Source organism: Balaenoptera acutorostrata, chromosome 4 (assembly GCF_949987535.1).
Source record: "Balaenoptera acutorostrata chromosome 4, mBalAcu1.1, whole genome shotgun sequence".
In the NCBI taxonomy this organism is placed as follows: Eukaryota; Metazoa; Chordata; class Mammalia; order Artiodactyla; family Balaenopteridae; genus Balaenoptera; species Balaenoptera acutorostrata.
The window spans coordinates 73170684-73185311 of NC_080067.1; the positions used below are offsets into that span (position 1 = coordinate 73170684).

At 39.9% G+C, this 14628-nt stretch overlaps 1 protein-coding gene across 1 annotated transcript; it reads right to left on the reverse strand.

The window, feature by feature from the left end:
* Nucleotides 1–417: 417 nt before the first annotated feature.
* On the reverse strand, nt 418–14427 carry CLDN1 (claudin 1). Its single transcript, XM_007195214.2, has 4 exons — nt 13996–14427; nt 5007–5171; nt 2699–2783; nt 418–987 (listed from the first exon to the last, which is right to left on the reverse strand). The coding sequence occupies exons 1-4, from the start codon at nt 14216–14218 to the stop codon at nt 825–827; spliced, it is 636 nt and encodes a 211-aa protein (XP_007195276.1). The 5' UTR covers nt 14219–14427; the 3' UTR covers nt 418–824.
* Nucleotides 14428–14628: the final 201 nt, after the last annotated feature.

Sequence of the window (14628 nt, forward strand, 5' to 3'; positions counted from 1 at the left end):
AGTAAACAAGTGTGTTACAGGTCAGAGTACAGGGAGCATATACGAAGGTCAACAGGAATATACCATCTGGTCACACAGAAAGATCTGCTCCCAAAACTCTGGTCTGTAAGAGATTCTTATTGACTTTCGGAATTAAACTGTAGGCATATAAATGTGTTATCAGAATCTAGAGTTAAGCCCAATCTCACAAAAAACAAAGTCATGAAGAATGACTGAATGGTGACAGAGCAAGTGCTATAAGATCATGGTAAAAAAAATATGATACAAACATATGAAAAGGGCACATGTGAAGAACTGAAATAATTCATACTTGGAAAAGTAGGTCAGGTCTTCTGTGAAAGACATTAAAAGCTGATGAAGGAGGGTAAATGATATTTGACATATTATATATGTATACATAAAGAAAGAAGAGAAGAATACCAAATAAACTACTTATTTAATTAATATAAATATATTTTTCTTCTTTTAGATATATTTTAAGAATGCTGGTACCAACATAATAAGGTTTTACTACCTTTTTTATAGAAAAACATGTACATGTACATATCTATATATATTTAAGGAATGCCCTCTCCCCACATTTGAGATTATGACTCAGTGGGAAGCAGTAATACAAATAGAAAAGGCTTCCCTCTTATATTGAGGAAAGGAGATAAAATAAGACTAAGTCATTTTTAGCAATGGGTATTTAACAAAACATGTTTTTTTGGTAATACCACAGTTCAGACTACAATAGTCAAAACCTAACATCTTAATGCCAATGACAGTATTTCAATGTTCATTTTCTGATTGTTCCAACAGGGTTGTCTCCTTTTGCTTCTGTGTCACACGTAGTCTTTCCCACTGGAAGGTGCAGGTTTTGGATAGGGCCTTGGTGTTGGGTAAGATGTTGTTTTCCGGGGACAGGAGCAGCAAAGTAGGGCACCTCCCAGAAGGCAGAGGGAAGCAGCAGCCCAGCCAGTGAAGAGAGCCTGACCAAATTCATACCTAAAAAGAAGGGAGAATGTATTTGCTTAATCAGTGAATCACTGGAAACTTCTCTAATATAATTAAAGAATGAAATCAATATCATACTCATCATATTTTTTCCACTGAAAAAAAATCCCCCATGATCCCTTTAAGTTTTGTGAAGTACTTTAAGGTTTGTGGACACACACACGAGAATGTTCACATTGCAGTTGTTGACAATTTGCAATAGTAGATTAGGCAATGTGGCATGCAACACCAGGTTAATTATACAAATAGTTCCAGAGACTTTTCCATGCGTAGGAGACTTGTAAAGCATGTTTATATACTTTGGAAGTCAGGTTTGGACCATGGTTCTTAGGCTAAAACTTAACAAGTCATGCTATCACCATGTAGCAACCAAATTCTACAAAGAAACTGCTGGAGGGTGTTGGAGACTATTAGAGTTTTCAATAGTCGATCACTGATAAACACTGAAATCCGAAATTTATGGTTTTGCGAAAAAGACTTCTAAGCAGCTCATAGATCATTCTAGGTTAAGTTGATCCAGGTGGATGTATGAAGCCATACTTCTGGGGAGAAGATTTGTGACTGATGGTGGACAATAAGGAGAGAGAAGGGCTGGATCTAGAGTTATAAGGCCTGAGTTTGAATTCTGATGCAAACTCTCAACTGCTAAATTGTGGGCCAGTAACTCCTCTTCTCAACCTCAGCTGCTGCTTCTCTTAAAGCAGGATGACTCCATCTGCCTCACTGGACTGCTTTCAGGATCATGTGAGACAATGTAAATAAGCGTACAGTGCCTAGCAATTTATAAAGTGCTTTCATATCCATTACTGGTAAAATTTTAGCCGACTGAGCTCCAGCAGATTCTGTCTTTACAGTGTAGATCTTATGGGATGGGTTCCAACACAATCACTGCAGTATGTCTTCTCCTCTATGTGGGTGATTTCACACAAAGAAGCACACCTTATCTCTCCACCACTGGGATTTTTCATCCATTCATCTTAGCACTCAACAAACAATAATTACATTTTAACATTCTGACTCAGAATATAGTTATTCGGCTTTAAAGATGTGAACACAGTGAGACAAAGAGCGTGTCTCTGATCAAAGCGTGTCATTACGTGAGAGCCAAGAGTCAGCTCTTTAACTTCCACAACCTGCAATATTAAGAAGGATGACCTTTCTAAAGTTATTTTTATGGTTGTGATGAAACACAACATTTCAAAGTGCTAACTTGTCTTTTTCATAAATAAATTGTTTTTTCATAAACTGGATTAAACCATTAGAAATGACGTACTATTTGTTAACCTCTACAAGAGTACTATTTTTTCAATCAATCATAAACTGTGTTTAGTTACAAATAATCACAAGTGTTAAAAGTTTCAGAATACACTTCAAAAATAAAAGTTCAAATATGTTGGTATCTTTATTAACATTAAAAACAGTTTTTAAATATGAAAAAATGGCCAGCACACACTTGGAAAGTATATAGCTTAGAACTTTTCTACTTTGAAGTTCATTTTGTTATCAATACAGGCTGTTAAAGCAATTATCAGACTATTTTTAACATGAGTCACAGGCCATTCAAATTATTTCCAAGTTTGACAGAAGTTCCATAAAATTCTGGATAGCAAATCTGGGAAGCTACGGCACTAGTTGGACTTTGCAGAACATTAAAAGGGTATTTTCTCAGAGAACAAACTATTTTAGGAGTGAACAGCATTACCTGGCATTGACCGGGGTCATGGGGTCATAGAATTCTTGAACAATTCTATTGCCATACCATGCTGTGGCAACTAAAATAGCCAGACCTACAGAAATTCAAAACAAAAGACTGTTAATCACTATGGAACACTGAGCATAAATATACGGCTCATTAAATTTACAAATATTTTATAAGAATTAAATCTCATCAATAGTGCTGACATTTTTAATTTAATCCATTTTAATTCAGACGACTTTAATTTAGGGAGATTAGAGGTTCAGACATGATTTATTCTAAGTATTCTCTTAAGACAGACGAAAATATTAGGTTGGAGTTAGGCATAGTTTATAATGTTCATGTCATTTTATTCACTTAGAGTTGAAGGTCACTGGCACAAACAACATTCTGTTGGAAATATTCAGCAGGTTCATGTCATTTAAGATCTCTTTCAAATATACTGTTATACATCAGTGTGTTAGACTACTTTTGGTAAAACCGAAGTCCTTATTAGTAAAGCTAGTCACTTACAATACAAAAGGGAAGATGAAAACCCTTCTACATTCTTCTTGACCAAAACTCAAAATTCACATTTCTGAAGGATCAAAATGAAAGTAAATAGCTAGTTTGCAGGAACGAGTAGGACCTGTCTCAGAGTGCACTAGATCACCTAAATTCCTACAGCCTCACTGGCCAGATGTGTCAGGTCTTGCCATGAGATTCGCTGAAGTGCCACATCAGATCAATATGTGCTGAACACTCAATTTCTCATGCCTTTCACATTTCAGTAAGGCCAGAGAAACCACTTAGTCAAAATAACCCACTCTATCATTTGTAAGAAGTATACAACACCTTGATTTTTCTTATCCAAAGAAATTAAATAACTTCTTTTTATAGCCATTCTAAAAATCCATCAATTTAGACAGATTAAATATTTCTATGCTACCCCCTCTGCTCCCTTCCTCCTACAAAAAAAGTGGTCCAACCTAATTGCCTCTAATACTTGAGAGAAAACACCATTGCTTTGGCTGCTCAAGCAGACCATGCAAATGCTGTGGAACTTGCAAGCCTCACTCCCTAGGAAGTCCCTGAGACTGGGGAAGTGATGGACGGGAGTTACAAGAAGGCAAGTGGAGGAAGGGTCCTCCACAGTAAGTGCATTCACAGCCTTTGATGTAAAATCAAACTGTTGGGAATAAAATGCTATCCAGGAGTAATTTGAATAAACTTTAACCAAACCTTTAGCAAAGCCACAGGCACTCTTTCTTCATTATTGATGAAATCCACATTGATGAAATCTCTTTTGTTAAAGAGAAAATGAGAAAAAAGTCCAATTCTAGTGTTTCCTAGTGGTAGATTAAATCACTGGTGTTGTTTTCAAAAACAATAGACTACTACATACTACTATATATATATATATATATATATATATATATATATATATATATACACACACACACACACACACATATATACTATATATAATAGTCCATTTCAAAACAATAGACAACTACTATATATAATAGTCTATTGTTTTATATATAAACACAATCTTATTTAATATAAACCTTATTATAAGGCTTTACAAGTGACCTGTCCATGTCTTCTTCTGGCTTTCATTTTCTCAAAGGTCACATATCAACACTTGAATAAAGCAATACATACACATTTATTTTCTATGGAAAATGTAATCTCACTCTTTTGTCAAGGTTTTTTTCCAAGGCCTTTCTCTATTGTTTTCTTTCTTAACTCATTTACTCTTATTCCCCACCATTCCAACATTTTGCCTCCATTCCAACTGACCTTTCTCTTCACTGATCTATGGGTAAACCTGTTTATTCTGGAGTCAGATCTGCCCACGTGGAATGATGTCCTCATTTTCCTCCAATAATCCCAGTCTCATTCATTCCTCACACACCTGTATGATTGACACGTTCTTTATGTTCTCTCTCACCATTCCCCATCTTTCCCACGTAGTATCGGAAGAGACACTACAGAAATTTTCTGAATTATATAGAATTGTCTCTCAGTGTTTGCTAGATAGAAAAATCTCTCTTCACCTGGGGAGAATGGTTCTAACAACTGGTTGGCACCTGAAACCTCAAGGAATAGACCTGTCCACTGTGAATACAGATTTTCATTTCCTGTTTCCTGTTTGAGAATGTGAAACTCAAATGGACTTAAGGTTCCTACATCTTCAGATTTTAAAGGAACTGAATTCAATCGATTCAAGTGCAACAAATCCACCATAATCTAAGGAAACCAAAAACTATACCTTAACCCATGTCAGAGAGAGTTTAATAAGGTCTAAGGGGGGCAGGGTCTCTCTTACCTGAAATAAGAAAGATCACGCCCCCAATGACAGCCATCCGCATCTTCTGTACCTCGTTGTCTTCCAGGCACTTCATACACTTCATGCCGACAGTGGCCACAAAGATGGCTACTAGTCCCAGCAGGATGCCAATCACCATCAAGGCGCGGGTTGCTTGCAGAGTGCCTGGCAGAAAACATTTTAGAACATGTAAAAATCATGCCTAAACCAACAAGAGAAGAGTGGTAGAAGACCAAGTATATTTCAATGTTGTATGGAAGAGAGAAAATCTAACCAGGAGTCAGGAGACCCTGGTTCTAGGGATGTTTCTGCAGGTAACCAACATAGTTTCTTCTCCAGAAAAACAAATACCTGGCTGAATGATGAATAAGAATTCCTCCAGCTCTAACAGTTTATGTTTTCAACATTAAATTCAAAATCCTCTGAAAAAATAATTGATTTGGTTGAATAGGTTTAGCTGAACTAATACATTTTTAATCCTTACTAATGGAGTTTTTAATTCTGAAATAACAAGCATATGTGTTATCCTTAATGTTAAAACATTTATAATTAAAATGGTTTACAATATATCTTGGTAATAGTCAATAGCTTTATACTCCACTCATCAAGCTGCAGAAAATCTGGGTGGGTGAACTTGGAAGACAACAAGTGAATTTCTCATAGATTATCATGGCCTGAGCAACACGTGTATCTCCAGTGATGGGGGTGGGGTAGGAGATACGAATACCATTTTCTTAGAACAAAACATAATAGCCTTTGAGATGTTATTTTGGAACATAGTTGGTTTATATTCGGAGATAACACCAGTTTTTAAAACTATTTAAACTGCTATATTGTAAAATAGCAGATAATTCAATGTAGTATTTCTCAGGATTCCACTAATTTTCTAATTTCCTGTTATTGTCATTGGTATACTAAATCACAGTCAAATCAATAGGGCCAAGTTTGAGATTATGCCAGTAAATATCTTAAAGAGTAAAAAGGTGGGGCTTCCCTGGTGGCGCAGTGGTTGAGAGTCTGCCTGCCAATGCAGGGGACACGGGTTCGAGCCCTGGTCTGGGAAGATCCCACATGCCGCGGAGCAGCTGGGCCCGTGAGCCACAGTTGCTGAGCCTGCGCGTCTGGAGCCTGTGCTCCGCGACAAGAGAGGCCACGATAGTGAGAGGCCCGCGCACCGCGATGAAGAGTGGCCCCCACTTGCCGCAACTAGAGAAAGACCTCGCACAGAAACGAGGACCCAACACAGCCATAAATAGATAAATAAATAAATAAATAAACAAAAATTAAAAAAAAAAAAAAAAAAAGAGTAAAAAGGTGATACCATCACTGTGGCATAAAGACACACAGACTTTCAAAGAAAAAAGAGCTGAAACTAAGCTGGTTAGATGACTTTGATTAATTCTATATTTTCTCCTTCAAATAAAGATCATTATCTCTTTAACAGTGTTAACAGATGACAAGTCTTTTTGCATATATAAATATTTACATTGTAACTGAGCATGCTATCTTGGGTGAGCTACTTATTCTTTGGGACCATCTTTTTATTATGTAAAGTGTGAATGATGGTTATCTCTAACAGAGAAGTTGGAACAATTGACTTCTTGATGGTCTTTAAAAGTGGCTGACATCACGGAAAGGTTTTATATCTCTCTCTAATTTAGACCTAGGCTCAGGGTCAGTATTTTCAGGGTTGAGAACCTAGGCTACAAATCATAATTAAGACTAAAGATTTCTAAAACATCATTCAATTTTAAATTGTTAATTTTTCCATCCTTGCCATAGCCAGGCAATCTATGATAAAATCATAGTAACCACTTTTTGAAAGTATCAAAGGCATTTTTTAAACTGCATTTGAGAGATATTTTGGAAGCCAAGATACATTTTTACTTGATTCAATTAAAATCAAATCATAGGCAATTCCATGCTTCCCTCATAGATCTACTTCCCCATAAATGTGTGTGGGCAAGTGTGCACCGTACCCACACACTTATTGTAAGATTCCAGGATGGTACAAGAACTCCTGAATCAAAACACAGGTTTCATGGACCATGGGTTTGTGAAACTTCTTCCTTGGAATCACAAACCATACTGTGGCATGAAGAGGAAAGTACTAAGGACTCCACAGTTATGGTGTGTCCTTCCTTTTGGTTTACCAACAGTTTTTGCAAAGACAGTCATTACTTAGAAGGAAAATTAAAAGTAAAATAACTAAGCTCTTATACATCACACAGATTTCAGATTTGGTCCTAAGTTTCACTTAGAAGGAAAGCATTTCAGGCAAAGGAACACTGGAAGAGGAGACACTGAAAGTCACAATGATCCATGTGGAGGACAGGGCGACCACCTGTCCGTTTGCCGAGGACTCTCTCAGTTTTAAAACTACAAGTCCTGACTCCTGCGAAGGTCTTCAATCCTGGACAAACTGGCAAAGCTAGTCACTACTGGAGGATGGCAGGATGTAAAAGTAAAATGAGGTGGGTTAGCAAGGTAGGCAGAAGGCATTTATCATGTAAGACTTTGCAAGCTAGGGGAAGGGGTTTGAAGTTTATTCTAAGTGTGATCAGAGGTCACTGGAGGGTCTTAAAGAAGAGGTGACAAGATTTTTACCCTCTGTCTTCATATGATAGCCCTTCAAGTAGGTATAGCCTCTTACATCTCTCAACCACCTTTTGCTTTGTTTGTCCATTAAGCTCAGTTTTCCAACCCTTTACTCACCACTGTGGTTGCTTTCTCTGATCTCTAAGTTTTCTACTTTGTTTGAGTTGTAGGGCCCCAAACCAGACCCAGCTTCTATAATCATTCTGATCTGTGCTTCATGTGAAAACAGCAGGCCACCAGCCCAGCAGGTCTAAGCACTTGGATCACAAGGTACTCTTCACGAGGAGTCTGCTGGGCCTCAATCTCCTGAGTCAGGCTTGTATAAAACCACCCAGGCAGGGAGCGTGCATGGATCAACCACTCCAAGGCTCCACCTGCACTCGCCTGGAATTATCTCATTTTCACTGTCTTCATCTCTAAGTTTGTTCCCCTTTCAGTTCTCAAAGAAAGCACATTTAATTCATGCCCCATTTTACTCTTTCCACTACTTTTACAGAATTTCTAAGGGGGAAGGGACAGATGTTTTGTTCTGTGTGCTACAAACCCTAGTATGTTTTATTTCTTTATAGAACAATGTATCATTTTCATAACGCACAAAAAATTATGGAGAAAATGGGGGAAAAAAACCCGGGGGGGTTTTTTCCATGATACTCAGGAATCATGTAAACCATATAGAGCAAGGGAATCATGTTTTGTTTTGAAAAATCTGACAAAGCAATAGTGTTATTTTGTGAAGCAATTTTTTTTTTTCATTTACATCCTGGTATCCACTGACTTAGGAAATGTCACAAAATCTCATCTTGCATCACTGGAGACGTCTGGATGAATTCTTAACTATAGTAATATGTGGGGGGGAAATGTAAAAATACAAAAAAAAAGGCTGAGAATCATAACAGCATGAAAACTCACTAGTTGGGCATATGTAATGGTGAATTACAAATCAAAGTAAGCAAGTGTTGTATTACAAGTTATGAGGGTTTTATGTGCAGATAGAATCTGAACTGCACAGTCTTAAGCTGGAACCAGATGAATCCTTCAAATTAAGGTCTTATGGAAGCCTTTTAAGTCAGAGATCTAAAATATGTAATTGTGAGCTCCTTGATGACTTGGCCAAATATTTGTTCATATTTCCATCCAAAGCACTAAGAACAGTACCCGGCAAGCTTCACAGATTATTCAATCTGTGTTCAGTGAACTTAAATTTGAACACGTCTTTATCCTTTAAAAATTCTACTATGATAGGTAAAACTACTCTTTTGTGTTAAGCTTAATCTTCGAAATAATACTGAGAAATGCCTTCCTAGAAAGCCTCAGCATACTAAAATCTTGCTACATAAAGCCAGATCTAGTTTAGATCATTAAAAGCTAGAAACTCATCTAGGGAGAAAAAATTCATACTTTTTGTTTAACCCAATATAATTTTTAAAAATTTTCTAAATTTCTAAATTATGCATCTAATTAGCTTCCAAGATGAAGTTTTTCTTCTGGTGGAACAATGATCAGTAGGGCAGAGAAGTTGAGAAATATTTGAAAGCTGCAAAATATTTTAGACTAGAGAGATACAGTCTTGAACTATTATCTCTGAGTTGACCTGATTGGCTCAGATCTAGAAGCAAATATGTTCCTTTCTGGCTCATTAAATTTGCAGATACCTCTACAATATTATTATCACCAACTAAAATTGTCTTTGGAGAAAATGGTTAGCAAACATTCAAAAAGTTACACTATTGCTCCTCATCATTATCAGCAGTACACGGAGAAAGCAGTCTTTTAATTATATTATGCTTAGCTAGACTGATAATCTTGAGATTAAAGACTTCTTAAGGAGTTCTTACCACTTGCAACCTGAAAGTATAATTTGAAAACATACTTACAAAGATCTCTACTTATGAGAAGAAATGAGTTAGAAGTTACTGATCTACTACAGTGAAGTTAATCAACATAAGAGTAGAAAGACAAGCATAGACAAGTCAGTGGAATTTTTTTTTCTAAAGCTTTTCTAAAGTTTTACTATACAAGCAGCAGAATCTCCTTTAACTACGTGACATTGCTCACGCTGTTTACTAGCCATATTACTATATTTTTACCCTATGATTATATATCATAAACAAAGTAGATTTTAATTACATCTCTATCCTCACACAGTCTCTCTTTGCATCAGTAGTTCCTTAATAAGTATTAGGCAAATAAATAAACTGACCACTGGCTGACTAGAACAAAAATCCTCTTCTCTCCTCTGCAATTAAATGAACTCATCACAGAGTGTCACAGAACTATACTCCCATGACTTCTTCCCTTATTAAATTGTTCACTTTTGCTCAAGTTCAAAGTTTCTCAAGAGTCCTCATTGTTAGCATTTCCATTCGATTGACATATGCACTGGTGGCCGTTGGGTGTGACCTTAGGACTCCAGCACAGTCAGTAACTGTGGTCTGGGATGAGGCAGGGCCCACCCCTTTTCAGGACATGCCAAGCAGTTTTGCTACCTTGTTTGTTTCTTAGAGAAATTGCCCCATGATTAAATGTACGCTTCTATGTTACCTCTGTGCCTCTTACTCATCACTCCAATCAAGGAAACCTAAACTATGCCCCTTTCCTGTTTCTGCTCCATCACTGCAGTTATTAACAAAGAATGTTGGCACTGGGAGGAATCAACACTTGCATCTTACCAATCTTCTTAGCTGCATTTCTAGGAACAAGGATAGGGCCTGGCTCATGCTTGTCGAATGGATGAATGAGTCATGGATTCAGCTCCGCATTCCTCCCACTCTGCCCTATTTCATAAGCGGGGAAACTACAGCCCAGAGAGATTGAGTGGGTCACCATTATAAACATGGCTAGTTAGTGCAAGACCAGGGTAAGAATTGAGTACTCAAGCCTGGCTTTGGGTTTTGACTTTCATCATTCCAAAAGTCAGAACTAATTCTTGAAACGGATCTGAACACAAATGGCCCCTTAAACACCCTTGGTTCAGCAGGCATAACACAGTCTAGGGAAGTGTAAGCAGGTGCCCTCCTCTCTGCCTGTGCTTCAAAGACTGTCCAAGTCAGTGATTTTGTTCTTTGATTGAGCCTAACATCATGGTGAGAGTGCTGGGAAACTTCACCGACAACCAATACTTATTAAAGCGCACCAACACACATGTGGATTCATGCAAAGCAAGTTGAACAGCCTAGAGGAACTTGTAAACAAATTACAGAATCCCAAGGCTAGATGAGACTTAGAGAAAGTCTAGCCTAACCTCCCATTTGTCTGGGACTTGGATTTTTCCCTACAACATTCCTTCAAAATGCCTACTTATTCCTGTTTTCACACCTCCCACCATGAAACCTCCTGGGGCAACCCACTCTTTGGACAGCTCTAGCTATTAAAGTCAAGCCAGAAGAAGCAATTAACTAAGCACATGAAATAGGCACTAGCTTGCCAAAAGTTTGAGAATTGGATCAAAACAAGGCAAGATGCACAGTTTAATCAAGAAAAGTCGACCGCAACTCTATCTGACACTCTTTTTTGTGTATTCCAGCTATCAGTCATCAATGTCAATAAACATCCATAGTTGGATGGAAGTGAAACTGTCTCAACCATAGTAAAACCGCAATCCACGGTGTAAGATTTGTTTCCCCAGGAAGTTCCCCAGTTACATTTTCATAAACTGCTTTGCAAGAACCACCTAAAGAAGCCTGGTTGTATCTCCTTTCCTATATTGGCTTATGCACACCGTACCCCTATAGACACTGTCATGTGCTTTTTACAGCTGAAACTAATTAGAGAAAGGGAACAAGGGATTTTAACATAATCTAGTGCTACAACCTTGATAAATCCCGGAATCTCGGCCCTAAGTTGCCAAATGGGCTCCACTGGCAAAAAGAACAAGGTACAATTTCAAGAAACTTCTAGCTAAGCTTTTTACCTAAAAGCACTTTGTGGAACACAACTTGTTACAAGGAACACTGCTTATATGTACAGATAATCCTGTTCACCTCTAGATGTCACAGAACTATACCAAAACCAGCCAATGAATCACCTCCCCAGCTCTCTACATCAGGTGGGTGTGTGCACAACTGTCCAGGTAGGGAAACGGAGACAGGTAGGTTCTCTGGCCTCCATCCAAAGACAGCTAGTTAGTTACTGGCAGGTTGGAGAGGGTACAAGTGAGTCAAGTTTCCTTCTTCTGGGAATCAGTTTTGAGAGAAAGGCCTCAGCCCCACCTTCGATAAACTCTGCCTTTAACGAAAATGAAAAGAGAGATCTGATCTGGAGTTAAAAAAAATTCATCAGGAAGAAATCTCCAAACTGTGTATGGGGGTAGAGGGAAGGTATTGTTTAGATCCTCTGCCACAGCTTTAAAAACTGTTAACAGCTATATTAATTAGGAATAAATGAAAATAAAACATTTTAGCACATTATCATGAGTAGGGATGACCTGTTTGAGTATTGACAACATGGATCAATCTGATTTCATTTGGTCCTTTAAGGCAGTTAACAGGAAACCTATTTAAACGTGTAGAAAATGAACTATTTTGATCAGAGGAATCAGAGACCTCTCTGGAATCGCCCTTAGAACAGTCTCCATCTGCCAATTCCTCAACATGACATGCCTGATACAATTCCTTACATGTATTTATCCATCCATGGGTAGATTCAACGATTATATAAAGGTGTGTACCTAATATACTCCTTATGCTTGGCATAAAAGAATCCTAATACGGTAACTTTGAAAAGCTGAAATGACAACACTAAAAACTACCGTATGTACACTGACTCACCAAATTCCAGAGGTACTCAAGCGGTTTAAACAGATTTGGCACAGATTTAACAACTCTAAAGTATATAGCTTTTGACAAAACCACATGCAGGAGGTGGACAAAACAACTGAAGTAAAGTTGAGCGACGACAGCACTGCTTACCATCAGCACACAAAGGGGACTTGTGGGCAGGCTTGTCTGTCTAGGCAAAGACTAAGGAAGCTTTTCTTCAATTCAGTCCAAGAGCATGACAGACACAAGGTTCGGGACAACTAATGTAATATCTCAAGGAAGATACTCTAGCCATGAATTGTTATTACCTAAGTAAGTGGGAATTTAATGAATTTCTGACAAGGCACTCAAAAGCTTTTATTTAAAAAAAAAAAATGAAAGGAAAAAAATTCCTGTCATCTTTCCACCATCTTTAGGACTATTTCTCTCTACATAATCCTTTCTAACCCGACAGAAATAAGAAGCCAATATCCATTACACAGAAATTCCTTTGTGGAAGGCAGAAACTCAAGAGAAGACCCGCCCTCACTCTCCTGAATGCTGCACTCATCAGCTGTGTCTCCTTTGTGGCATTTGTCTTCAGGGGCTCCATTCTTCCCTTCATATTATGAAGGGAGGTTATTTAGAACTTCTTTTTGTTGTCATCCTTTTTCCACCTGCCACCCACCTTCACTTTCCAAAATAACATTATACAATCTGCCTCCTCTGAACACTCTTGGCCTGAAAGCTAAATCCTCTGGAGAATCTTAAGAGGCTTCTTCAAGGGACTTCCCTGGTTGTCCAGTGGGTAAGACTCTGCGGTCCCAACGCAGGGGGCCAGGGTTCGATCCCTGGTCAGGGAACTAGACGCCACATGCATGCCACAACTAATAAGTCCTCATGCCACAACTAGGAGCCGGCAGGTCGCAACGAAGACCCCTCGTGCCGAGACTAAGACCTGGAGCAGCCAAAAAAAAAAAGTTAAAGTTGCTCCTTTATTTGAAAAACAAAGGAGTCACGGAAGGGGATGCATAGGGGCTTCCTCACACTTACTGGATCTTAAAAGTCAAAAGAATCAAAAGATTCAAACTCAAGTGAGTAGAAGACACTAGGTTGAGACATTCCATGTAGGAATGTGATTTTTCCTATGAAAACCCACAGTAAAGATAGATTGAGAAAAAAAAAATCCTATCTAATAACTTTGGGATTATCTATTTAATTTTACAAACTGGAGAAGCTACCAGGCTCCAAACTTTTCAAGGCATATCATTTTCTGGACCCAACCCTGCAGTTCTTCAATTTTCACAGAATCTGAGAATGTCCAGGAGAGGCCTAAGAGCTCAAGTTCGAGTCTGGCCTTCACTCGCTCCATCACCACCCCAGTCGTGGGCATGTAAGGTGAAACCACACCTACAGAAAAGTGTCACCCAGGGTGTCAGAGGAAAAACAAGAGCTTAGGCCTGGGCCTCCCCTTCCCCAAGCCACAGGTCTCTCACTTCCTCACGGCAGAGCACGTGATCAGAAGCCTTGATCCACTGAAGGTTGATAGACATGTAATCACACAACAGGGTCGTTCGGTAGCTACTACTCCAAAACGGAGCCACTGGGGGGTTGGGTGCCTGGGTCACAGCTGCGGGAGTAGGGAGTGCACTCACTGTTCAGATTCAGCAAGGAGTCGAAGACTTTGCACTGGATCTGCCCGGTGCTCTGCGACACGCAGGACATCCACAGCCCCTCGTAGATGGCCTGGGCCGTCACGATGTTGTCGCCAGCGTAGGAGCAAATCCTCCACTGGGGCAGCGCCGTGCTGACGATGGAGCCAATCCAGCCCAGGAAAGCCAGGATGAAGCCCAGCAGCTGCAGCCCCGCGTTGGCCATGGCTCGCTCGGGCTCCCGCACCGGCTCGGGGGCGGCCGTTGCACAAGCGGGAGTTTGCAGGTGCGCCCCGGGACTCCCGGGGGGTGGCGGAGCTGCGCGGAGGAAGTTACTGCGGGGAGCCCTGCTCCCTGCGTCACCGCTGGAGAAGCTCTGGGTCCGGGTCCGGGTTGGCGCTGGAGTTGGTAGGCGAGAAGCCGCGGCTACTTCGGGGCCGGGACTGAGACGCCGAGCCGCTGGGCGCCGCGATTTAAAGCAGCCCCGCCCCCGGCCTGCCCGACCGCCGCGCAGCGCCCCCTGGCGGTTTCGGGGCGGCTTACGGGGAAGCGAGAGGGAGCGTGGGAGCTCGCGATGGCCCACGCGGCCGTGGCCGGAAGGCCCCGCCCCCTAAGTGGGGACAGGCCGAGGAGGAG

Bases quoted from the DNA above. Each gene is read 5' to 3' on its own strand.
- CLDN1 (XM_007195214.2), bottom strand. From the start codon at position 14,218: ATGGCCAACGCGGGGCTGCAGCTGCTGGGCTTCATCCTGGCTTTCCTG. The intron at 5,172-13,995 runs GTGAGTGCACTC...GTTTTCTGCCAG, and splicing joins CTCCTTGCTGAATCTGAACA to GCACTCTGCAAGCAACCCGC. The intron at 988-2,698 runs GTAATGCTGTTC...CCTTCTTTTTAG, and splicing joins ATGACCCCGGTCAATGCCAG to GTATGAATTTGGTCAGGCTC.